This window comes from Syngnathus floridae, chromosome 1 (genome assembly GCF_059516105.1).
Source record: "Syngnathus floridae isolate MCC-2025c chromosome 1, RoL_Sflo_1.0, whole genome shotgun sequence".
NCBI classification, from domain to species: domain Eukaryota; kingdom Metazoa; phylum Chordata; class Actinopteri; order Syngnathiformes; family Syngnathidae; genus Syngnathus; species Syngnathus floridae.
The window spans coordinates 7,354,267-7,380,018 of NC_142413.1; the positions used below are offsets into that span (position 1 = coordinate 7,354,267).

A 25,752-nucleotide genomic window follows, 5' to 3' on the forward strand; every position below is an offset into this window, starting at 1 on the left:
CAACTGAAATACTGCGAAAAGACCGCGATCACGCATCCATTCTCACCTAGTCACATGTACAATAAAAAAAAAAAAAAAAAAGATAAAATACAATTGAAATCACCATTTGGTCATTTTCTCCCAGTTCAGTAGTCACCAAACATTTTGAAATGGACTCAGTTCAGTAGTCACCAAACATTTTGAAACGGACCCAGTTCAGTAGTCACCAAACATTTTGAAACGGACTCACTTAAGTTGTTATCCGTAAGTGCAGATGTTTGCAAATGTCTTGTTTTGATTAAACACCGAAGATAATGTCTTTTCATGAATTGAATACAAAATTAATGAAGAATTGATGGGACGTTAAAGCATTTTCATCATTCTAAGGTTTAAAAAAATGATGTCATTTATTTTGATAATCCATGACTTGTCAATTAATCGATTCATTTTCATATCACAGGATATCTTTATCATATGGTTGAGAACCACACAGTGACCATTTAACACTTTGTCAAGAAGCACAATTCAACAGCGCGAGGCTCTCGACTGGCGTCATCAGATCCCAATCGCCCTGTGAGAACCTCACACTCCTCTTTCAACGCAGCTCTTACATGACTTTGACAAAAACAAACGGGCAAACCTTCCAACAAAGAAAACAATTCAAGAAACGATTCTTATCCGTGTTACAGTTTGGACTTGACTTTCTCATGGTAGAGAATTACCTCTGTGTATTTGACTTGCCAGTGTTAAAAAAAAAAAAAAAAAAAGCTGTCAATCACATATGCTGATAATTAACATCTCACCTGTGACGTAGACATATGTGGAGGCGACGTGGTCTGAGCCTCCTCTGGAGTAACGGCAACTGTACTCCCCAGTGTGAGTGGCGTTCAAGTTCGTGATTGTCAGTTTGCTGCAATGCAACGGATGTCTGGAATCACACCGCTGCACTTTCATGTTCTCCCAGGAAATGAGCCGTCTGGAGTCCACCGGCTTTGGAAGTGTCCATTGCAGATGGCCGTGCCCCCTGGGAGTGGACGGAAACAATTGGAGCTTTCGAAATGACTTGTATGCGCTTTGGAACACACACCTGAGAAAATCGACCCATCCTCTTGAAACGGACATTTCAGTGCCACAGCTGGCAATAAAAGTTTTTAGTTCTGGATGGCAGAGTCAGCATCTCTCCTCGGGGGACAGCTTTCTTTCGCTTTATTTCGAGTCATCTGATAAGGTGAACTTTCACATGGGAACGCGTTTCTTTTGAACGACGTGCTCCAGCTCACACATTCCTTCCACACAAGCGCTCACTTTTAACATTCTCATTAAAGGCATCCCAGAGGAACATCAAACATGTCTCGCATACCACAAACGGCCTTTGCCTGTAGAATTTTGGGTCAAACAACCTCTCGCTGCTCTCGTCCAGTGACAGAAGAGTAGAAAATATAGGACAGCTGTCCAAGCATAAGACCTTATAGGGAAGCGTTGCATTACAGAGATACTGTACATGCTCTCGGACATTCCTTACAGGCCTGCAAATGATGAAGGCTGAGAGATACGAGCAGTCCCAGCAGCCCGAAAGACTGATAAATGTTGGCCCGCCGTCAAATGTTCCAGTGTCATTCAAGCTATTTGCCCTACGGCCTTGTGTCAGCCAATTCCCCGGGGCCTTTTTGCCCTAAAACGAGTCTAAAAAAGGCAATTGCAACATTGTCCGATGACTGAGCGGGAGTCGAGTTCTACGTATTTTGCTGACTTTTCAGTGTTATTGGGATCGCTTGGCACCTACCTGCATGTGAGATGAAGAGGGTCGCCCCGGTGAAGAACGACGGAATTCTCGGAAGGCGACATTTTCGGCCAGCGCTCTTCCGTCAAATAACCTGGGGAACACATGCATGGACACCATCATCTTCTATTTTGAAATCATATGAAATGTTTTGAAATGGTTGTCCATTCTGTCGTGGTGAGCTAACTAAACTTTTATTCATTTCTTTCGATCAGCTCTGTTATGTTTCAGAGAGGCTGAAACAGTGGAAAGTAGCAGAATATGTATTGACACCTTTTTTGTCATATTTGAGCCATCTTTATTGAGTAAACTATCAATATACGAGCACCGTTAGTCTTAGCCTTGAATCGTGAATAAAAATTGTTACATAATAGGACTGACACGCTTTGACCCGTGAGCAAGCTGATAGACGCTCATGCACACATACACCTGCAGCTACAACAGTAGACGCACATTTGCCTTGAGTTGGGTTGTTATTCGGAACAGATGTCATGCAAAAAAAAAAAGACCAATAAAAAAAAAAAAAAGCTGATTGTGCCTAAGCTCGTCGAACAACCCAGGAGTGGTTTCCCTTCAAAGTAGTCATTGTTTTATTGTCCGAGGACACGCGGAGGAAAAGACAGCTAAGAACGCGTGCTTTCATTTGCAGAATGGAAGATACAAATCAAGGTTCTCTGACCTTCACAAACAATGAGAGAATATACTTTTCATTAGTTCATAAAAATCTGCTGTCAACTGCTTCTTGTGTTGCCTCACATTTGCATATTCAACAATAGCAGGAAATGACAAGTTTGTAAGAGCAAGTCAAACAATAATTGGGTCCTGGGAGCAAATATAAAAAAGAACACATCTGGGTTTTGTTCCAAGTAGAATGCAACACATGTAAAGAATGAGACATCTGCTTGCATACGTAACCAAACCAAAAAAGTAACTTGACCTTGAATTGCACTCGCTCATTTCATAAAAAGAGCCAATTGCCCAACGATCCATCGGAATAACTGGCTGCAGATGGATGAATCAGCGGGGGCCCCTTGGGATGGCGCTAAACCCAAGAAAAAAAAAAAAAGCAGCCTTTGGTTGACTCTCAACACTCAGCTCCCCAACTCACATCGCAACCTGCGCCAGCCAACGCTGACCTCCACGAGGGCGCAGACACCGCTTGCCCCCCTGCAACAGCTGCGTTCCTCCGGCATACGGCCAGCAAAAAAAAAAAAAAAAAGCCAGAAATTGCCCTTATCGTGTTGGTTCAAAGAGTCCCGAAGCTGGTTCTTATTAGGAGCCATTAGGGAAGAGGACAGGCATGCAACAAACACACAAAAGGGCAACCTAAGAGAGATGGATGACCTTTGCTTCACTTTCTGTCAATACTGCAGATGGAATCTTGGAATGTCATGATTGATAAAAAAGACAAAGATAAAAAAAAAAGACTAATTGTTTACATTTGCCATATATTGTATATAGTTGCCATATATTGTGTATATTTGTCTTCATATACAGATTTTATCAATGGCAAGGGGGAACTAGTGAGCTGTGACCTGAGAGCTGGCAAAATGGTCGCCCCTGAAATCGATTAAAACATTTTGCCTGATTAATTCATATTCCACAATGAAAAAATATTCAAACCACGCTGTTTCACCTAGTTGGACTGCACCGAACATATTATCACAAAGAAAATCGAGGTTGACTTCTCCTTGAAAGGCTAGCCCTGCTAACATTGTGTCTATTTGCCATTGGTCATGTTTTGTATGTGTGTCCATGTTAGCTGCAATAGTTTGAAAAAGGTTCTTTTGGACTCCAGATAAGTATTACAAATCAGGGATTTGATGCCCACCCAAAAAAAGCGATCGATCGCCGGGAGTAAATGGTTGAGAGCCACAAACATGGCCGTTAGTTAACAGTCTGGAAAGAACTTCACATAAACAAAGACACTGTGCCTTTGTTCATTTTGATCATACAAGAAGATAGAAGGTATACAACACCCTGGACTGGTCCTTGAATGCTGTGAGAAGGTTTACAATTTGCCTAAACAGCAGTGATTTTTTTAATTAGCATGTGTGAGTTTTACTGCAGTATAACATTTAGTGGCTAGTTCGAAACTTAACCCAGCCTTGAAACACTAAACCTTGAAAGTAGTTATTTTTGTGGTTTTATTCATTTATTTATTTATTTTTATTTTTTTGCTACTGTTTTCATGGATCTTTTTCCAAAGACGCAAAGAGAGTGTATCATGGGAGTTATAAGTTATCTCCAGTAAAAGCAATTACAGCTCACCATGAGATGACTATCACTGTTAAGGGAAACACGAAGAATAGAGAATAATGTTAGGACTTCCCGTCACTCCTTTACATGTCGTCTCCAATGGCACCATCAAGGTGAATGGAACAATGCGGCCTGATGACGTTTTTGTTTCAGCATGCCACTCATTTCAAAGAGCAGACACAGAAATGGGGGAGGGGGGGGACTTTATTAACAAAAGAGGGAAGAGTCATTAGCGTTAGAAAAAAAAAAAGTGACCCTGATGTTTGGAGAGAAACAGTAGCAATAGGCAACAAGCATCCTGTCTCAGCCTGTCCAATGCTTAAAGGCCCGGTTACATGTGAAAAATAAAATTGACAATTTAAATTTGACACACCAACAAAGAAGAGTTTTGGTAACTCATTGAATGATTAACAAAACACTCTATATCTATATCCGTCCATTGAGGACAAGTATTGGGACAACTCATGCGAGGCACCATTTTAACCAAAGCCTCAGACTAATCTGTGTTTGGTGATCTGTGACGGCTGTTGGAAAAAAAACGAAAAAACAAAAGAAAAAAACAAGTTTATAAAAAGAAAGATCATACAGCCTGACAAAGCAGGGAGCTTTTACGACGTGGTGGAGAGGCGGTTTCTGGCCAAAGAAATCTCATGCCAAGTTACCTTCAGGGTGAGAGTCTCAAGACAAGCAGTCAGAAAATAAGAGGTCAATACTCAAGGTTGAACCCTGGACACTACTTCAGATCAGCAGCCAAACTGCTCAATCTGTGTTGGGTTTTTCCTTCTTCCATACGAAATGTTCTCACTTTGCCAGTGGCAAGGTTAAAACAACAGTTAGAGAGAGCTGTTTTATTAGCTCGAAACTAGTCTTCAGAGATTTGGAGGCAAAAAAAACATCTGGGGGTCGGGAAGGGTGTCCAAAATAAGTTGGATAAATCTCTTAAGAGCCAAACTTAAAGGATTCTACTTGCATCGTACATACATAATCACGACGCACCGGCACATAGAAGCTCCTTGAAATTGAAATCCCATGCAGGATTTATGAAGAATTTATTGCAGGGTCATCTTGGAGCAGATGCCTCAATTATCCCTTAAGAAAAGAAGCACGGAGTAATTTCTAAAGGTAAATATCACAACTTGTGAATTGACTTTGTCTCGCTCCTCTTGGCACATATTCAAGTCCGGGAAATGTTTTATTTCTTTGTTTTCCTATTTGTGAGCAATGAACATTGGACTTGGATGTCCTCTCATTTTCCACTGCACAATCTCAAGTGTCCGACGAACAAATCAAAAACATGCCAAACACAGCATAGAAGCCAGCTTCTCACATTGTTATAGCAAATATTTGATTTGAGGGAGATTCAGTTACAAACCGTAAAGCTGGGTCATAAATTTATATATATATATGTGTGTGTATATGTGTGTGTGTTTGTGTGTTCTTTTTTCATTAATTATTATTATGAATATTGTTTTACTATTATTATTACTCATTAATTATTAATTAGCCATCCGTTTTGTGAGCCGCTTCTCCTCTTCGTGAGGTGTGCTGGAGCCTATCCCAGCGGACACCTTGAACTGGTTGCCAGACAATCTCAGTGATTATGAATTAATTCATTTTCATTCATTCTAGAATGCGCAGCAGACCCCAATAGTACCCCAGGCCAACTTGGGACACCCCTGGTCTACTGGAAGCAAATTATCAGGACACATCAGCATCACTGACAGTGCAGTGCAATAAATCAGTCTGAGACAACCGCTCCTTCTCTAACTGCTCTAACAGTCAGCGGCTCCTCCTGTGCTACAACAATGCTCGCCTTCCCTTTCTGCTATTGTCAGTCACGGCTTGTGAGCAGCACAAGTACATCCAGGATGAATTCTTTGCTCAGGTAGCATGTCACACATCCGTGACCTTCCCTGCCGTCTGCCTGCCTTGAGCTCCAACCTCCGCTTCCTCCTTGTGTCTTTCCCACGCCTTTGTGTGGACAGTGAAGGAAATGTAACAGTGTGTGGTGTAAACTGGGAGTAGGAACACCGTTTCCTTTGTCTGGATGTGCTGTTTATTTGGAAACGCCGTGTGTGTATCTCGTTGGCCCGAATGGTGGAAGAACATCCACCTATTTTTCATTCTGTATAATCAGTGGTGACATGTCCCGAGAGACAATGACAAGAAGTGGGACCTCTGGAGAGTTTGAATCCTCTTGATGACAATAGCTAAAAAACATGTTCACTTTGTGTGGAATTTGATGATTTGAAATGTTTCCAATAACAAGTGGGGCCACAGTCAATCAATATTGCATTCGCTCAAATAGCCGAAAAGATGACACATGGTTGAGTGTCACAATGCATTAAATTAATCAGAATACATTACAATGGAACAGGGCTACCTCTAGTGGATTGGAAAAGAAGTGAAAGTATGTATCTGTAAAAGTAAATCTGACGATCAAAGTCCACATTGAAGTAACATATAGAAATATGAAATATTTTGTAATGACTGTAAGATAAGACAAAAGAAAAATAAGAGTCTTGCATCAGAACCGTAAAGATGTTATAGAAATGATGAATAAAGTTCCGGTGACATGATTTTGCAAAAAAAAAGAATGATTTTTAGGTGCTAAATAGTATTTTTGGATAACGTATAAATAATACCCAAAAGCGATTCTGCTATGCACACAAGCCAAATAACCACTTTTTAATAATGGTATGAAGAATATTGTTTTATTTTAATAAGTATATGTAGGAATATATGTTTGCACAGTTTTCGAAAATGATGTCAAATAACATTAAATGAGACTCCAGGTGAATAACGAATGGCTTCTTACCATTTATGAGGCACGACCAATTCAAGATGATTGCCAACTTGATGTAGGCACACAGCACCATCATCCTCTTCAAAAATGTCCCAAAAAATTCCCCCTAAAATAAAAATAGTTCCTAGGAGTAGTTAAGTGTCCGTATGTGGGCCAAAAGTTCCTTGAACGGAGACGTTGCAAATATGACAAGCCTCAGGTGGATGCGCGTAAGGAAGCCGCGGTTCTCCCCGCTGCCATGACGCTTTCGGCGGGGGAGCTTTCCTCCCTGACTCCCGGTCCTCTCGTTCCGTCCGTATCCTCCGGCAGGTGTTTCCTCACGGGACAAGCAGATAGATGAATTCAATACAGGCTGGGGTTCGAATTAGAGATGTCTTTTTGTAATGGAGTGCGGCGCGCAGAAAAGGAGACACGATGAACCAGGGACGACCTCTCAGCGCCTGTGTGTGCACACTGAGCAGCCAGCGCGTCAAGGCACCTTTTTATTGGGGGGGGGGGGGGGGGTGCAACGTCACTTTGTAGGGGGGGGGGGGGGCATTCCTCTACTTTTGTGTTTCACACACAAGCAAGATCACTGGGGAGTGATGGAGATGTACGCGAATCCCGTTTAAGCAGCAACTCTTAGGAATATGGTGACTAACTAAATGAAAACTTTGAAGACCATATAAAGAGAATTCAAAGTTTCTAAATGTTTGAAGATGATTACTGAAAACTTTCCCAAAGACTGGAAACTGTATATACTTTGTGTTTGTAGTCCTTTACTTCTCATCACTGTGATGATTTCACAAAACAAATGGCACTCAATAATACAAAGTTTTTTAAGGTGTTGACATTGTGCAGCTCCTGGTTTGCCCATCTTGGCCACCAGGGTGTTGTATAATCTAGGCACAGACACACTTTGGATTGGATTTAAATAACACTTTTTGATAGCATACTCAAATACAGTAGTATTTTGTCACTTTTCGCTAAGGATAAAAAAAACATGATTATTGTTATGTCGTCTGTCTATATGCGTTGCTTCACTGCTTGTGTTCAAAAATCATTTGCTTGAAGTGCTGTAATTATTTTTCGTGTATGTTTAGTTTGAGTGTAAACAGTAAACAATAGGTAATACATTTGTTGAAGCCAACCACTTTCTCAAAGAACCCTCACTGTCACCACACAGTGTTTGTGCCATCAACATTTGCTTACAAGTCAAAGACAAATTTGTGTTGATTCATTTTCTATTGTTACGCCTTTGTTTATATTGTGCTCCATGCATGTCATGTGGACGTTAAAGAATTACAAGAGGAACATGTTTCCATAATGTCCACATAAAAGTAACAAACTCTTTGACCCGCGAATTTCCCGTCATTTTGTGACTTGTTGTTGTTTTTAGTGACCTTTGTTCTGCGTTCTCTGATCAAATCAAGCCCATGCTGCTGAGGTTAAAGGTAGCGGCACTTACAATATCTTTTCTTAAGAGGAAATTCAATCTCAATCATGTGCCTCACTGTTCTAAGGTATTATTTGTGGTTTTATTTTTAACCTAAGAAACAGGACACGGTGCTTTTTATATCAATGTAAATAATCTCCTTTTGTCCAGCACCGCCCCACAGAGTGTGGATGTGCTGCAGAGTTGTCTTTTCTCTCTGGGAAGGTCACAGCAGCATGCAGGCACTGTAAATAAGAACATCCTGCCCTCACCTTTCCGCCCAAATCAGGACTCTGCATCTTTGTATCACAAAAACAAGAAGACAATAATACATTAACATCTGGTTGGTTTACATGGGATAATTGCTCACATCACATATAACGGAAAATTCAAGACTTGCAGAAACAATCTCAGTTCAACACAAAGTGGGGTAGACGCATACTACACAACAATTTTTAACATCCTAGCCATTTTTCTTTTTTTTTAAATGTAGGGGAAACAATCCATGCTTTGATTTAAGTTGGTGTTGACCATACATGAACCTTAAAAAGGTTTATATTTACAGTCGTCGGCCCTGAGTGTTTTCCAACCTGCTCGATGAAGAATAAAAGATCCTTTTTTATAGACATCAGGCCAAAATCATTCACACTATTTTTGGGCAAGGAAATTTTGTGAACAAATATAGGTAATACACATCGATTTAATGTCTGCTATGACTCAATTGAAGAAGAAAAAAATCAACAGCATGACTACAAACAATGATCATAGGACAATTTGGAATGTGAGCAATTATGATTTGAAACAATATGTATACAATGAATATAAGGATGAGGATGAACTGATCATTTGAATCAGGTGTGTTTAACGAGGGAAACTTGGAAAACATGGAGGAATGCGGCCCTCGAGGACTGGACTTGGACACCCCTGCCTTACACTGAGTGCCAAAAGTCCCAATGATCGTGAGCAGCAGGGGGGGCCCCATTTCAACCCCTTACACTGAGTGCCAAGCAGGGAAGAAATGGGTATCATTGTTATAGTCGCTGGTATGACTCGGCAGGGGTTTGAACCCACAACCTCCCAATCTCAGGGCGGACACTCTCCTCTTAGGCCACTGAGCTGGTAAACACTTGTATCGTAGTATGGGTTTTCTTTTGTAAGTTTAACTTTGGGTACTTCGAAAGTGTCATTTTAAATTGTACTTTGCTAGGTGTTCGTGTACACAACGTGTTGTGATGACATCTACTGTGGAGTCTTCACTGATCTAGTCGCTTGTGAGCTGATCCATAAAACCATACATGTTCCACACACCAAGAGCAAGGCTTCCATAAGGTAGTGGTTAGTGCTCTGGGCCTTCACCCCAGCGACCAGGGTTCGAATCTCAGTGGGGCCAAAAAATTTTATCATAGAAAATTTGCAACACAGTTTCGCGTAACCATACACTTCCTTAGTGCTAGGGTTAGGTTTAATGTTAGGGTTAGAGCTAGAATTAGGTTTAGAGCTAGTGTTAGGGTTAGAGGTAGGGTTAGGGTTAGAGCTAGGGTTAGGTTTTTGTTAGAGCTAGGGTTAGGGTTACGGTTAGAGCTAGGGTTAGGGTTACGGTTAGAACTAGGGTTAGAGCTAGGGTTAGCGTGAGGGTTAGAGCCTGGGATAGGGTTAGGGGCTAGGGTTAGGGTTGGAGTTAGAGCTAGGGTTAGGGTTACGGTTAGAGCTAGGGTTAGTGTTAGAGCTAGGGTTAAGGTTAGGGTTAGGGCTAGGGTTAGAGCTAGGGTTAGAGGTAGGGTGAGGGTTTGAGCTAGGGTTAGGGTTAGTGTTAGAGCTAGGGTTAGTGTTAGAGCTAGGGTTAGGATTAGAGCTAGGGTTAGAGCTAGGGTTAGGGCTAGGGTTAGGGTTAGAGCTAGTGTTAGGGTTACGGTTAGACCTAGGGTTAGAGCTAGGGTTAGCGTGAGGGTTAGAGCCTGGGTTAGGGTTAGGGCTAGGGTTAGGGTTGGGGTTAGAGCTAGGGTTAGGGTTACAGTTAGAGCTAGGGTTAGGGTTAGAGCTAGGGTTAAAGTTAGGGTTAGGGTTTGAGCTAGGGTTAGGGTTAGTGCTAGAGCTAGGGTTAGTGTTAGAGCTAGGGTTAGAGCTAGGGTTAGCGTGAGGGTTAGAGCTAGGGTTAGAGCTAGGGTTAGGGATTAGGGTTAGGACCTGGGTTAGGGTTAGAGCTAGGGTTGGGGTTAGAGCTAGGGTTAGGGTTACGGTTAGAAATAGGGTTAGAGTTAGGGTTAGACCTGGGTTAGAGTTATGGCTAGGGTTAGGGTTGGGGTTAGAGCTAGGGTTAGGGATTAGGGTTAGAGCTAGGGTTAGAGCTAGGGTTAAGGTTAGGGTTAGAGCTAGTGTTAGGGTTAGAGCTGGGGTTAGGGTTAGAGCTAGGGATAGGGTTAGATCTAGGGTTAGGGTTAGCACTAGGGTTGGGGTTAGGGTTAGAGCTAGGGTTAGAGCTAGGGTTAGAACTAGGGTTAGGGTTAGAGCTAGTGTTAGGGTTACGGTTAGAACTAGGGTTAGCGTGAGGGTTAGAGCCTGGGTTAGGGTTAGGGTTAGGGTTGGGGTTAGAGCTAGGGTTAGGGTTACGGTTAGAGCTAGGGTTAGAGCTAGGGTTAAGGTTAGGGTTAGGGCTAGGGTTAGAGCTAGGGTTAGAACTAGGGTTAGGGTTTGAGGTAGGGTTAGGGTTTGAGCCAGGGTTAGACCTAGGGTTAGGGTTAGAGCTAGGGTTAGGGTTAGGGATTAGGGTTAGAACCTGTGTTAGGGTTAGAGCTAGGGTTGGGGTTAGAGCTAGGGTTAGGGTTACGGTTCGAGCTAGGGTTAGGGTTAGAACTAGGGTTAGAGTTAGGGTTAGGGTTGGAGCTAGGGTTAGTGTTAGAGCTAGGGTTAAGGTTAGAGTTAGGCTTAGAGCTAGGGTTAGAGCTACGGTTAGGGATTAGGGTTAGAGCCTGGGTTAGGGTGAGAGCTAGGGTTAGGGCTAGGGTTAAGGTTAGGGTTAGAGCTAGTGTTAGAGCTGGGGTTAGAGCTAGGGTTAGGGTTAGAGCTAGGGATAGGGTTATATCTAGGGTTAGGGTTAGCACTAGGGTTGGGGTTAGGGTTAGGGTTAGAGCTAGGGTTAGAGCTAGGGTTAAGGTTAGGGTTAGAGATAGTGTTAGGGTTAGAGCTGGGTTTAGAGCTAGGGTTAGAGCTAGGGTTAGAGCTAGGGTTGGGGTTAGGGTTAGAGCTAGGGTTAGGGTTAGCTTTAGGGTTAGGTTTAGGGCTACGGTTAGAGTTAGGCTTAGAGCTAGGATTAGGGTTGGGGTTAGGGTTGGAGCTAGGGTTAGAGCTAGGGTCAGGGTTAGCTTTAGGGTTAGGGTTAGAGCTAGGGTTAGGGTTTGAGCTAGGGTTAGGGTTAGCTTTAGGGTTAGGGTTAGGGTTTGAGCTAGGGTTAGGTTTAGGGCTACGGTTAGAGTTAAGCTTAGAGCTAGGGTTGGGGTTAGGGTTCATTCTAACCCCTTGCTCTAATCCTCACCCTAGCCCTAGCTCTAACCCTAACCCTAATTTTAACCCTAACCCTCTAACCCTAGCTCTAACCCTAGCTCAAACCCTAACCCTAAGCCTTAACCCTAGCCCTAACTCTAGCTCTAACCCTAGCTCTAGCTCTAACCCTAATCCTCCCTCTAACCCTAATCCTACCACTAACCCTATCCCTAACACTAGCTCTAAACCTAATTCTAGCTATAACCCTAAATTTAAACCTAACCCTAGCTCTAAGGAAGTGGTATCGTTTTATGGTTACACGAGCAACTGTGTTGCAAATTTTTCTATGATAGAATTTTTTTGGTCCCACTGAGATTCGAACCCGGGTCGCTGGGGTGAAACACTAGCTCTAACCCTAACCCTAGCTCTAACCCTAGCTCTAACCCTAACCCAGGCTCTAACCCTAATCCCTAACCCTAGCTCTAACCCTAGCTCTAAGCCTAACTCTAACCGTAACTCTAACCTTAACCCTAGCTCTAACCCTAACACTAACCCTAGCTCTAACCCTAACCCTAACTCTAACCCTAGTTCTAATCCTAGCTCTAACCCTAACCCCAACCCTAGTTCTAACCCTAACCCTAGTTCTAACCCTAGCTCTAACCGTAGCTCAAACCCTAACCCAAGCTCTAACCCTAGCTCTAACCGTAGCTCAAACCCTAACCCAAGCTCTAACCCTAGCTCTAACCTTAACCCTAGCTCTAACCTTAGCTCTAACCCTCACGCTAACCCTAGCTCTAACCCTAGTTCTAACCGTAACCCTAACCCTAGCTCTAACCCTAACCCTAGCTCTAACCCTAGCTCAAACCCTAACCCTAGCTCTAACCCTAGCTCTAACCCTAACCTTAACCCTAGCTCTAACCCTAACCCTAGCTCTAACCCCAACCCTAACCCTAGCTCTAACCCTAACCCAGGCTCTAACTCTAATCCTAACCCTAGCTCTAACCCTCACGCTAACCCTAGCTCTAACCGTAACCCTAATCCTAGCTCTAACCCTAAACCTAACCCTAGCTCTAACCCTAACCCTACCTCTAACCCTAACACTAGCTCTAACCCTAACACTAGCTCTAAACCTAATTCTAGCTCAAACCCTAACCCTAGCTCTAACCCTAGCTCTAACCCTAACCTTAACCCTAGCTCTAACCCTAACCCTAGCTCTAACCCCAACCCTAACCCTAGCTCTAACCCTAACCCAGGCTCTAACTCTAATCCTAACCCTAGCTCTAACCCTCACGCTAACCCTAGCTCTAACCGTAACCCTAATCCTAGCTCTAACCCTAAACCTAACCCTAGCTCTAACCCTAACCCTACCTCTAACCCTAACACTAGCTCTCACCCTAACACTAGCTCTAAACCTAATTCTAGCTCAAACCCTAACTTTAAACCTAACTCTAGCTCTAAGGAAGTATATGGTTACACGAGCAACTGTGTTGCAAATTTTCTATGATAAAAATTTTTGGGCCCCACTGAGATTTGAACCCTGGTCGCTGGGGTGAAGGCCCAGAGCACTAACCACTACCTTATGGAAGCCTTGCTCTTGGTGTGTGGAACATGTATGGTTTTATGGATCAGCTCACAAGCGACTAGATCAGTGAAGACTCCACAGTAGATGTCATCACAACACCTTGTGTACACGAACACCTAGCAAAGTACAATTTAAAATGACACTTTCGAAGTACCCAAAGTTAAACTTACAAAAGAAAACCCATACTACGATACAAGTGTTTACCAGCTCAGTGGCCTAAGAGGAGAGTGTCCGCCCTGTGATTGGGAGGTTGTGGGTTCAAACCCCTGCCGAGTCATACCAGTGACTATAACAATGATACCCATTTCTTCCCTGCTTGGCACTCAGTGTAAGGGGTTGAAATGGGGCCCCCCCTGCTGCTCACGATCATTGGGACTTTTGGCACTCAGTGTAAGGCAGGGGTGTCCAAGTCCAGTCCTCGAGGACTGATCAGTTCATCCTCACGTTCTGCAGGAGCCTGATCATTGAATCAGGTGTGTTTAACGAGGGAAACTTGGAAAACATGGAGGAATGCGGCCCTCGAGGACTAGGACTTGGACACCCCTGCTCTAGTGTATGCTCTCACCTAGGATTGAACCCAAGTCTTACCGACCAAGAGCCCATATCACTAACCAGTCGGCTATTTCGACCCGGCAATCCCTGTCTGTCTGTTCTGTTTTGTACTAGTGATGTGCATTCCAGTCCTTTAAAGTGGACTGAATCTTTAGAATCGGTTCACTCAAAAGATTTGTTCAAAAGAATCATTCACCCAATCGTTCGCTACACTTTCTTATTTATTCATTTATTTATTTTTTACCTCGTGTTGTGTACCCAAGTCTTGCCGACCAAGAGCGCATATCACTAACCATTCGGCTATTTCGACCCGACAATCTCTGCCTGTCTGTTCTGTTTTGTACTAGTGATGTGCATTCCAGTCAAAGTGGACTGAATCTTTAGAATCGGTTCACTCAAAAGATTTGTTCAAAAGAATCATTCACCCAATCGTTCGCTACACTTTCTTATTTATTCATTTATTTATTTTTTACCTCGTGTTGTGTACCTATTGAAGTGTAGGAAGTGATTCGTTCACTGTCGTTCACTGAAAAACAAATACGTTGTTTTGAACGAATCGTTCACTCACAAGCCAATACTAATTTATGCTAGCATTTTCCCGGTGGCGAGACTTCAGTATGGAGAACTTTGTTTCATTGGTGACACGTAAGTATCTAATACGTATCCCACAGAAACAGCATCTTTACGAAAATTGTCATCTTTTACACAATTTTGTTGACGAATTGCGGACCAAACGGCTCGCCAATGAACTCATTGCTGGATAACAGGTGGCTAGGCTAGGCTAATGTAGCCAAAACTAAAGTAAGATATCAGGAGTGAGAAAAAAAAGTGACGTGAACTGTATATTTATCGCTGTACTTTTCCAGCCAAACCATACAACAATTATTGTAATTTACAAAACATAAGGATATTTGAATACCACTGGCAAATATCCCGCTCCCAAAAAGTCTGGCTGAAGTTAACAAATTTGACTAAATGTTCAAATGCTCTGCCAGTTTCATTTCAAATGGACTTAATGAGTTTGTGAAATTAACTCGGAATTAAAAAATTGCTTTTGTATCTCTGATATCACTATGAAAACTCTTTTTAATTAGACACGTGAATGGCCCTGAATGGCCCATTTAAAAGATGTACAGTTTAAGAAGTTGACATTTTTTGTCCAATTTCCTATTGACCTTGTTCTACAGCAGGGGTGTCAAACTCATTTTTTTCACGGGCAGCATTGTAGTCATAGCTTCTTTCGGAGGGCCATTATGACTGTCAACCCAAATAAATGTATGAGCACCTCATACTATATACAGTAAAAGCTGCAAAACAAACTGAGAAATAACTCTTTTTCAAATCAGACGAGTAAAAACTGGTCAAATATTTTCCCAAAAAGTTATTAAAAGTGAAGACAATTTGCAATTCTAGTAATGACACGAATTTGATGCACAATTTGTCTTCGCGGGCCACATAAAATGATGTGGCGGGCCGTATCTGGCCCCCGGGCCTTGAGTTTGACACCTGTGTTCTACAGGGTTCTTCATTCCATCACAAACTGTTTGACGAAAGTGATGTATGCACGGTGACCACTAAATATTTCGTGTTATGATTATGTTCTCAGGCCTCGTGTCAGATCTTGTTCAGAATCAGCAAACAAATTTCAGTGAGGCGATTGACATCATCTTCTCTGAAGTGTCTTCTCTTGAGGTTGATGCGAAAATTGTTGACCCACAGGTAGATTTAATCGTGATGGTCGACATCTGTCACTTGTATACAGTCTAACCAGATTGAAGTTCACATTTGTTTGTGTTGCAGCTTGAAGAGTGTGCCATACAGCTGTGGAACTGGGTTGTGAGTAAGAATGTGGGCGAGTCTATCAGTACAAGTCAGAAAGCCAAAGGTACAATAATGAGTTGCATATGTGGTCGCAAAATAAAAAGAAATTGTCATATTAATGCTAACAGTGACTTATCAACTTTGCAGCACGCCAAGCGGCTTGCTGCCTGATGTACTGCAGTGCACCTCTTAATCCACCAGAGGGCACCCTCCGAAAGCAGATCCTGGTGAGTGAGCACCTATGGCCGCTTCAAAAATAATAAAAAAAAAGGCTCAGGAAACACGTCACAGTCTTTTTGTATTTCTTACAGATGGCGTGCAGAACTGGAAGGACCTGGTTGGACTGCAAGAATCCAGAGATGGCGGACCATTTACTCAACCAGGCCATCGAGGTGACATAAGAGTAGCCTCCGATAATTGTAGGGGATACATCCTATTCCCCCCGTTATAAGGGAAAATCTACAAAAAAATACAATTGTGAAGTTTTGTTGAGTATGTAACATAATGGGGATGCAAACATAAACAGTGTTATACGTAGTGTAGTAGTGGTTCACCATCAGCATCTAAGTGGACACATGATTTTTGGCATCCTGTAATATTTTCCCATGTTGTCCAGAGTGTGGAGACGTTAGTCACCCTGCTGACATCCAGAGTCGGCGGCACGTCGGACAGCGACTCATCCAAAATGGACATAGAGAAAGACCTGCTGAGGATCCTCTCCTATCTGGCAGAATCGGTGGGCTGCGGCGACACCGTCCACGTTTGTTCTTGTGAGATTTGGCAACCGAGTTGCGGAGGTGTTGTGATGACAGACTTGCCAGACAGCTAAAATGTCAAGTGAGAAGCAATGAGCAGGCCAAACTGGATTGATGGTGATGTGGTGCACGTTTAAGTTGAAAAGATGACTGTGTTTCAGAATCGTTCACTCATTTTCACTCATTGTTACCAATTACAGGATATACTATAGATCATAAAGTTGTTATTAGGTATAGGAAGTACTAGAGAAACGCAGCGACACAGTTCCCTATGATCTACAATTTTTTTATTTTGGTGGACTACAATATGGTGAACTCATGATATAGTTTAGAATAAAATCAAAGTCAAATGTCCCTTTGAATACGCTTGTCGTATTCATGAAATTAACGCCAAACTTTGATCCATCATTGATTCCATCGTCACTTTATTGCATTTTCTTCACTTACTACACGGTATATATTTGCAACTTATTAGCCAATTTGAAAATGTGTTTAACAATGTTGCAAATTCCCGACGTAGTAGTAGTAGTGATTTTGAACACTGCCCATCTGTGTTCCTTGCAGGCTTTCATTCAAGGGAGTCACCAAGAGGCTGTGGCCTATGTGCAACGTTGCAAAGACATGCTGCTTCGCCTACCCGCTCAGGTACACTAGAATCCACTTTCAATTACAGAAAACACATTTTTCAGATACTCCTTCACTCAAGTGAGGCAAAAAAAAAATACATTTATCCGCGTTTACTGATGCACTTTCAATCATTCATAAAAGAAAAAGGTCCGTATATGAAACACTGTCTGTAAAATGGATTTTGAACAATGGAATTGAATAGCAATGAATAAATAATAATAATAATGAATAAAAATGTGGAAAACAGTGCAGTTATTGCAACAAATATCCCAGGGAAATGTTCTGCAGGACGGATTAGTGAAGGGATGAGTTCTGTGTTTTTCTCTCATCATCACAGACGAGTTTCCTGTCCATAATGTGCTACAACTTTGGAATTGACGGCTACCACGATCAAAAGTTTGAAGACTGTACCTTCTGGTTACGGTACTTAGAATCATGTCTTAGAGATAAGTGTGTACAGGTAACGTACACCACGCAGCAGAAAAAGGTTTGAGGTATTATTTTTCTATGTGATTTTTTAGGCAGAGCTATGATATCAGCAAGATTCATGAGAAATATGGTCCTGAAGCCCAGATTCAGGTAAGAAGACAATCGTGTCCTTGCTTGTACACAACGTTGAAGCAGATGAATGAATGAAAGTCATTCCCAAAATTCCAACTTGGGGGTTCAAAGTCTTGTTTCTGCCTTGAAATCAACCAGACTTTCAATTTTGATGCAACCTGTCGCACTACTTTGGCACTGAGGAGATTTTTACAACACTCCTTAATGGTTTTGTCTCAACTTGCTTAATAATTTGTATGAGTTGTCCAGCAACAATACAAACAAGAAAGAATGTGTTTGATTTGGACCGTCTTCAGGCCAAGATTTTGCGTCTGCTGGCCACTGCTTATCTGGACTGGGACGTTCAGAGGTTTCACAAAGAGGCCCTTAATGCCGTGGATTTAGCTAACAAGGTCACTATCTGAAAATGAAGGTATAACATATAAAAAAAAAAACAGCAGCATATAAGCAGTGTGCCAATTTTGTCAGGAATGTGTGAGCGCCTCCGGGCTCTTTTTAAAGATCAAAATACTCCTGAGATCAGGGGCCTCTGATGAAAGCATCACAGCGGGTAAGTCCATTCATGAAAAAAATCCTGCCTGCCATTTTATCTCAAAACACTCCCTCTTGAGATTTAAATAGTTGGACTGAAACACGTCGGCAGGTCTGGATGAGATGCTACAATCTGACGTTTCACTTCAAGTTTGCCTCACTACAGTCAAGCTCCTCCTGTCTGAAAGCAGGTACATGCACAAATGCTTTTTTACCTGGATATTAACAATATAAAATGAATGCTGTGGTCTCTGTCCATTTCTTCTCCCAGAGAAGCGCCAGCTTTAGACCTTTTAAATCGTGCCTGTCAGCAATTTGAGTCATCTCCCGCCTTGGGAACCGCTCTCGTCCTGTACATCGGGCTCCTGCTGCACAGAGACAAAAAGCTGCCGGGCAAGCAGAAGATTGAGGACCTCATCACCGGTGCCGAGCATCATTGCCCATGTGTTAACTGATTACCTGTACTAAAACGTAACAAATGTTGGGACTTGCGCCCACACAGCGCATTCCTCGGGAAAAGAGCTGGCACCGCAGGACCTCATAAGCCTCCACGCAATGTTGTGGGATCAAGCAGCAAAATATGTTGAGGTACAAACAGATACGCATGCACACATGCCCTGAGACACACAAACTGTCATGTTAGTTTCAAAACTAATTTCGTAAAGACCTAAGCGAAACTTAACAACTTGGCAGAATGAAGTTGCATAACATTGAACTGCTGTTTCAAGGCAGACGACTACTCCGAGGCACTGGAGTGGTACAACTACTCCCTGAGTTTCTTCCAGGTTGGAGGGATAGACTCCAACTTGGCCAAATTGCAGAGGAACAGAACTTTCTGCTTCATGCAACTGAAGCAGCTGGAAAAGGTAGTAAGACTCATTTGAATTCATTTGTTGAATTTTGACTCTTCTGTGTCTTCCTCAGGCCAAAGAAGCCGTGAATGAGGCGGAACGCTGCGACCCTGACAGCATGTTCACGCAATTCAGTATTTACAAGATAGCGATGCACGACGACGATGTAGAGAGAGGTGGCTCTGTGGAAAATCTGCTCACGTTCCCTTAATGTTATCAGATTGTAATAAGCCCTACCTGTGTGCAAATTAGCGGCCAAGGCAGTGAACACGATGGCGCTTCTGTCCAAGGATCTCAAAGAGGCCGGACCCTTGTCCGAGAACGCCACATCCAGCCTCCTCTGTCAGGCCGCTCAGATAGCCTTGGAGGTAGCCAATGTCTTTGTGTCTGTGTGCGTGTGTTTAATCTGCTTAGGGCTTAAAAAGATGTTTTACTTCTTGTGACAGAATAAACAGAATGACATTGCCATGAAGGTCCTGGAAAATGTGTGTGAAACCTCCAAGGATGAAGCTTTGGTTCTGAAGGCTCTCAGGTTGGTGAAAATAATTTAGTCAGTGTGTTTTGTTTCTAATGAATCCCTGTAATGCTTTAGAGTAGAAGGAACAGGTCAGCTTCGAGGGTACAGTATGTGCGTGCAGATTTATCTGGCATTATCGAACAGTTTTGTCAGCTCATCATTCTATTTATTGCATCCCAAATGGCTCGAAGACCTTTGAGAACAGCGACAAAATATAAAACAAGCCAACCCGGAGTCTGTCGACTTTTGCTGTTTTAAAATCAATGCAAGGATAGGGAGTAGACATTTCTTTAAAAAAAGTGAAAGCCTTGTCTTGCTCCAATACATCTTTGAATCGCATTTCTCAGTGAGTTAATGCTTTTCTACACTTCCACACCTAATCCACATAGTAATATTTCCTCCCCTTTAAAAAAAACGGATTTGGAAAAGACATTCAAATTAGAGACAGTTGATTATTAAAGATTATTGCTCTTTTTCCAGGTGTCTGGTTCGACTCGCACTCACGGCCATAGAAGCCCCCAATGATGAGAAAAGGTACATACTGAAAATTTTGATTCCAAACGTCAAATTCACTTTTGAGACTTCTCTGCAGGGACGACAATACGGACGCGCTGCTGCCTTATTTAAAGATGGGTATGCTGCGTGTGAATATTCGTCTTGTCTTTAGCCCCATCGTAAGCTGCAAATGTTTTTGTTTGCCGTTAACGCAGCGCTGCAGAAGCTTTCACAACAGCAGTGCTTGACAGCCGAGCAGCGCACGGAAGAAGCCAACTGGTTCAGGAAAATCGGTAGCCAAGATTCCTCCTAGGTTTGGCGCAATCTGACCAGAAAGGCTTCGAATCAATTTTTTTGTTTGGATTGTAGCTTGGAACGCGGCACTGCAGTGTGAGAGCAACCCGGACAGAATGCGGGATTTCTTTCTGCTTTCTTACCAGGTAAGAGTGGCCGCCGCCGGGGTTCAGGAGGACTAAAATGCTCTTTCACATCAAGTTTATTATTGTGGTCTCTACGTGGAATGCTAATAAACAATATAGCAATGTCTAGAAACAGCTGTTGTGATGTATGATGCAAGATGCCTCCCTGGCGGTGTCGAAGAAAATGCAGCATATGCACTCACCCAATTTGTGTCCACTGAGTAATAACCAAGCAGGATTCTCATGTGCTTCTGTCCAGCTGTGCCAGATGTGCCGTCCCGAGCGCGTCATTCTCACGGCCCAGAAGATGTGTTTGCTCATGGCTGTTGCCGCCGCTCTTCAGTTCTACAGGGCCGCTCCTCACGCCGGCCGGGTGAGTGCGCCAGGTCGTCACGTGAATCTTATGTCAGCGAGCGTTTCCTTCTGCTTTACAGACACAAGATCTCAGTCAGGCGCTGGAGCACATTGCGTTATGTGCAGAGGTGTGGAAAACCCTAAAGGCAACAGGTAGCGTACACGTTTGCATAGTTGGAACCGAAAGTCACTACTAAGTGGAGGCGATGAATTTCTTCATGTACAGGAAGTTACCCGCAGGATCCAACAGACACTCTGCTGCTGCTCTATGAGTTTGAGGCACGGGCCAAACTCAACGACCCCAAAGTGGCCAGCATCTTGGACTCCATCCTGGAGCAGGACAATGTGGAGCTCAAACTACTGCAGACCATTGCAGGTGAAAACAACAACAAAGAAGCAAGGTTGGGGGTGTGGCCTTAAAATGTCATCTCAAAATGTTTGGGGCTTAGGGTCAAACGCCAAATGAATACTTTTGCGATGGGAAAATGATCACCTTGCTTTCGGTGACGTTCAGCGTATTTGAGTCACCAGGGTCGTTTCTGGTCAAACAGCTTGAGATTCATACCCCTTCTGTTCATACAGAAATTGAAATTGCATGTCACCTTTGATGCAGTGTGAATCAGGGTTCAAATTAGTCTGCAAAGAGACCTGGCCGTTGTCGAACTCAGCAGTACATTGTCATGCACCTGCAGCATTAGCCATGGAGCCTCCAGCCCACTTCCCTCTGCTATGCAAGAAGGCCCTGAGGGTGGCGCTGTCTATTCACAAGAAACAACCTCAGGAGGACCCGGCGCAGTGCAGGCATGGTCGCCGCCACTCAGTGCGCAGCGTCCCCCTAAGTGAATCGGCGTCACTCACTCTTAGTTTCCTCCTTAGCAAGTGCATCCACAGCCTCATCAAGCTTTCCCTGCCCAGCAGCACATCCCAAATGGAGGCCCGCCTGCTGCACGAGGCCTGGGACTACTACGAGGAGGGGCTGGCCATCATCGCCGCCGCCGTGAGTCAGCGCGCCACCTCCGCCCACAGCATGTTTCTGTCTCGATTACAAGACAACCAGAACAATCCGCTTCACATTGATATGATTCTTCATTGCCCTTGGAATGAAATGAGAAGATTCACAGGTAGATTTACTCAACGCATTTAAACTGTTTAGCCTTTTCACATGGATTTAACTTAGTTGACACATCTATCAAGACATTTTTTTTAAACTAGTGTATAACGACACTGAGGAATCTAAACAAAATATATATATTTATATATCTTTTAGGTGTGTGTTGTTTTAATACTCTGCCTTGTTTTATTGGCTGGAAACTGAAGACACGAAAAGGACTCCAGCAGTTTCCTGAAGCGGACCGAATTGCTTTGTTTTGTTTTGCTGAATCTTACACTTTAGAACATCAAATCTGTCTGTATAAACAAAAAGATTCTTGTGGCCAAATTTGCCTTCATTTCAACCTATTCTACTACGTACATGTTGGTCAAGATAGAGTCGCTTTGATAATCAGAAGTTGCTTGCCAGTTACTCAGTACTTTAGTAGTAGTATACTCAATACTTAAGTAGTAGTTTTTTTTTTTACTCAAGTCATTGTTAGGACCGTTTTAATTTGACTTTTTACAAGTCATACCACGGTCAAATATTTGTGGCTACCCACTTTAGAACACCATTATTATTTTCTCCCCTCCAGGTTCTTAAAACCAAAGTCGCTTTCTATGCAATTTTTCTGGGCATACCATCCGTTCCCCTCTGAGCGAATGACACATTTACTGATGTGGTTTTACCGTCACAACCAAGCATGAGTTTGCAACCGCTAAATTAGCAGATGTTTCCATTCACCGCCCACTTCCTGCCAAGTTTGAAAGAGGCGGCAAATTATCAGTGGGATTGCACATTTCCCCCCTTTTCATTGCACCAGCCGCAACTCCGAGCGAGCGGCAAGAATTGTGTGAATAGCGACAGAGGCCCGGGGCCTTTTGAAAGGAGTTGCCACTCACTTTAATGACGCTTCAAATCTTCTCCCATCTGGCTCTTTTCTGGATCTTTCCTGTAGCCGGACAGCTTTCCGGAGACGCAGATCATGTGGCTGCTGACCCGCGCCTGGAACACGGGCATCTTGCTCTACAGCCTGGCGCGCTACGTGGAGGCAAAGAAGTGGTGCTTGTTGGCCATGAGCTTCGTGCACCACTTGGGACCCCTGCAAGACAGCTACAAGACGCAGGTGGGGGTGGGGGGGGCACCACCTCAGGCTGAGAAATCAACACAAATAGCATAGCATTATCCTATTGCTTTGAAATACAAGCACTTAGAGTCAATACGTCACATGAATGGATTCATCCTCTTTTTGTTTCTAAACACAATCAGAATTGTTTTCAAATCAAACAAAAGATGTGCTTTGAATGCAGACTTTCGGCTTTTATGAGATGGCGTAGCTACCAATGGAATAAGCAGCACAATGAATTCCAAAGTGTTTCCGGAATGCCATCGTTTGCTCGTGATAGGCAAAAATGCTTCAGAACTCGGACAGCGCTACGCAGTGCAGATGGACAATTACCCAAAGTGCACTGTGAAAGCAACCAACAAGATTTTGAAGGCAAAGAAGTACATTATTATGCACCAGCCAAGTGAGTCACCTAATCTGAATCCCATTGACTCAATGGCATTGAGTATACATTTGACTTGCTGAACGTGAAGGGACGACAAAGACAGTGGTTTTCTTTTTTTTGAATGTCAATGCCCTCAAACAAAAGCTGAAAGTCTGCCGCCAAAGTGCATCTCGTTTGTTGCATTGCCAATCCAGAGTGGTGGCGTTCAGAGCCAAAACGATTCTAACTGTGGCCTCAAAAAGTCTCAATTATTGATGGACCTGACTGTACTGTATGTCCACAGATGTCCCAGCTCTACAGCAAAATCCTGGACCGTCTGGATGGCGCAAAGAAAAACACCTTATTCATGGAAGAATAAGCACGCTGGTTAGTCACATTTATGTTAACTGTTACACAATTTGTTGCGCAACACCTATCCCAATGTTCTACGCCCGGAGGATAAAAATACATTGTAGGACACAAGGGCCATGTTTGTTTTTGAAAGGTAACAAGTGAGGTATGCTAATTGAGAATTTGGTTTGGAAAAGAACAAAAGTATTAAAATATATTTGACGGTTATTTATGAATGAAGCTAAATTAATCTCTTCAAAAATATCGTGGGTCAATGTGACCCGCAGTGTTGGAGTTTTTGAAAACGACATTTTATTAAATAATAGTTTTTGTGTATATTGGAAGATTGCAAAAACATGAAAACATGTATACTATTTGCACAAAAACAACAACAAAAAACACATTTGTGCTTAGTCCTTTGTCACTTCCAGCTCAAAGTATCCAAGATCTTGTTAATTTGATTACGTACATCCCCCCCAATTTGATACTTTATCATGCCAGGGTCAATATGACACTCAAAAAAGGTGGGGAAATGTGTTGGATTCCTCAGAGATTTTAAATACATTTTTTCATTACTAGACATAGCTAGAAATTTGGGTAATTGCGATGGGAAACAGGCCAGTGCACCAAAAAACTGTTGAGCACAAGATTGCATCAATTGAAAAGTGCATAATTTTCAGCAGTTATGTCCAATGTATTGAGAAACAAATTCATGGATTGTTTTGGTAGGAAAAAAGGGAAATATCTTTAAAATAGTGTTGCGGTTAAAAAGGCAATAGTGATTCCAGATTTTCTGCCAAACTGAAAAAAGTAATCAGCAAAGAAGGGGCCATTAATTTGCTCTGGCAGGCCACAAAACAAAAGATGTAATAACAAACTTGCCCAAGTCATAACTGAGTCACATATTTTATTTCCAAACAAATAAACTCTTTTCAAGTAGCCCCCTCCCCCCCAAAATTAAAAGCCCAAAGAAAAAGACTTCTTTTCTATTCATATACTATATAACAGAATGGCATTCCCCAAGTGACTAGGACAGGGAAGACCGATTGGGCCCTGAGCGTCCTAACAGGCCGTAAACCACCTGTGGCCGCACCAAGGAGACGACTGGACTGTACAATCAAAAGGCTTCATGTTTGCAAGCACTTACTGCACACATGTGCCATAAACAGAACAGCCCCCCCCCCCCCCCAAAAAAAAAGTAAATAGAACGACATCACCGTTACTCAGCCTTGTCAATAATATGCACGCTCAGGTGACGATATTGATCCCTCCCCCCCACATCATGGCCTTAAAATGGAAAGAGAAGAGAGTGAATTCTTTGGGCTTGGACATGGCTGACTGAGGTCTAAAGTAACGCAAGCGCTTTTTCGTTAACAGTCGGCTCAGATTTCCACTCCCGTCTTTTAAGAATGACGGCGCAAAAAGTATGGGGGATCGGGCTTTGCCGTAAAATTGCAACATGAACCTAGAATGTGTTTGAAATGGGTTTCCGCGATGCCGCTATTCTTTCACAACCCGATGAAGACAGATCTGTGGCCACTTTATCTGAGAACATCCTGGTTGAAGCCTTGACATCATTGTCTCAGACCAAACCATGGGATGAACAAAACATTTTTTACTAAAGAATAAAACATTACAGCGTGATTATTATTGTTTTAATTGTCCAGCCCTGGCAAGTAATTTTATCAAGTGATTTGTTCATCTCACAAAATATTACAATGTGATTGTAATTCAAGGAACTCTGGCTAAAAGTAAGCTTTTGGCTCACACAGAGATGCAGTGACACACTTGAGTCGGGTGCACTTTTAATATCAGTGCATGTGCATCTATGCTTACAAACATAAAATGAAGCAAGTATGGATCAGGTAAAAAAAAATATATAACTATAAAAACAGGATATTAAATGTTAAAATGAACTACACAAATTTGTAACTGTCTAATGTACATTCTCGGCTCATCTTGAGATTTTTGCCCTTCACCCTGATTTCCCAAACTTTTTGAGTAGCGTATGTATATTTATGTCGTATAGTTGTATTCATTC

The 25,752-nt window shown here is 42.7% G+C and overlaps 2 protein-coding genes and 1 long non-coding RNA gene across 6 annotated transcripts in view; 2 read left to right on the forward strand and 1 right to left on the reverse strand.

Moving 5' to 3' along the window:
- The window catches only part of LOC148403818 (uncharacterized), a 40,715-nt gene extending 39,407 nt beyond the window's left edge, over window positions 1-1,308 (forward strand). The window contains exons 5-7 of one of the 2 annotated variants that reach the window (XR_015853969.1): window positions 440-552; window positions 794-855; window positions 944-1,308. This is a non-coding gene — a long non-coding RNA (uncharacterized LOC148403818). The remainder of the gene's footprint in view (window positions 1-439; window positions 553-793; window positions 856-943) is intronic. The other variant, XR_015853959.1, reaches the window with a different exon arrangement.
- The window catches only part of kdrl (kinase insert domain receptor like), a 33,467-nt gene extending 26,202 nt beyond the window's left edge, over window positions 1-7,265 (reverse strand). The window contains exons 1-3 of the mRNA XM_088359182.1: window positions 6,837-7,265; window positions 1,763-1,853; window positions 783-1,003 (exon numbers count right to left, since the gene is read on the reverse strand). Coding sequence (XP_088215308.1) covers window positions 783-1,003; window positions 1,763-1,853; window positions 6,837-6,900 — 376 coding nt within the window. The 5' untranslated portion in view covers window positions 6,901-7,265. The remainder of the gene's footprint in view (window positions 1-782; window positions 1,004-1,762; window positions 1,854-6,836) is intronic.
- A 7,143-nt stretch (window positions 7,266-14,408) lies between these two features.
- tex11 (testis expressed 11) lies at window positions 14,409-24,895 on the forward strand. 3 transcript variants are annotated; one of them, XM_088393511.1, is made up of 29 exons: window positions 14,409-14,494; window positions 15,456-15,568; window positions 15,650-15,734; window positions 15,818-15,897; window positions 15,982-16,062; window positions 16,287-16,406; window positions 16,990-17,070; window positions 17,390-17,475; window positions 17,574-17,631; window positions 17,910-18,005; window positions 18,082-18,163; window positions 18,257-18,335; window positions 18,416-18,567; window positions 18,647-18,732; window positions 18,873-19,010; window positions 19,069-19,171; window positions 19,248-19,363; window positions 19,442-19,527; window positions 19,993-20,046; window positions 20,105-20,145; window positions 20,223-20,300; window positions 20,377-20,447; window positions 20,686-20,799; window positions 20,861-20,933; window positions 21,007-21,156; window positions 21,473-21,581; window positions 21,657-21,777; window positions 22,829-22,996; window positions 23,665-24,895. In XM_088393511.1, the coding sequence occupies exons 1-29, from the start codon at window positions 14,434-14,436 to the stop codon at window positions 23,737-23,739; spliced, it is 2,757 nt and encodes a 918-aa protein (XP_088249637.1). In that variant the 5' UTR covers window positions 14,409-14,433; the 3' UTR covers window positions 23,740-24,895. The 3 variants fall into 3 exon arrangements, with proteins under 3 accessions (XP_088249637.1, XP_088249645.1, XP_088249655.1); XM_088393519.1 differs by lacking the exon at window positions 18,873-19,010; XM_088393529.1 differs by lacking the exons at window positions 14,409-14,494; window positions 15,456-15,568; window positions 15,650-15,734; ... (1 more) ...; window positions 15,982-16,062; window positions 16,287-16,406 and having other exon boundaries at window positions 16,804-17,070.
- Window positions 24,896-25,752: the final 857 nt, after the last annotated feature.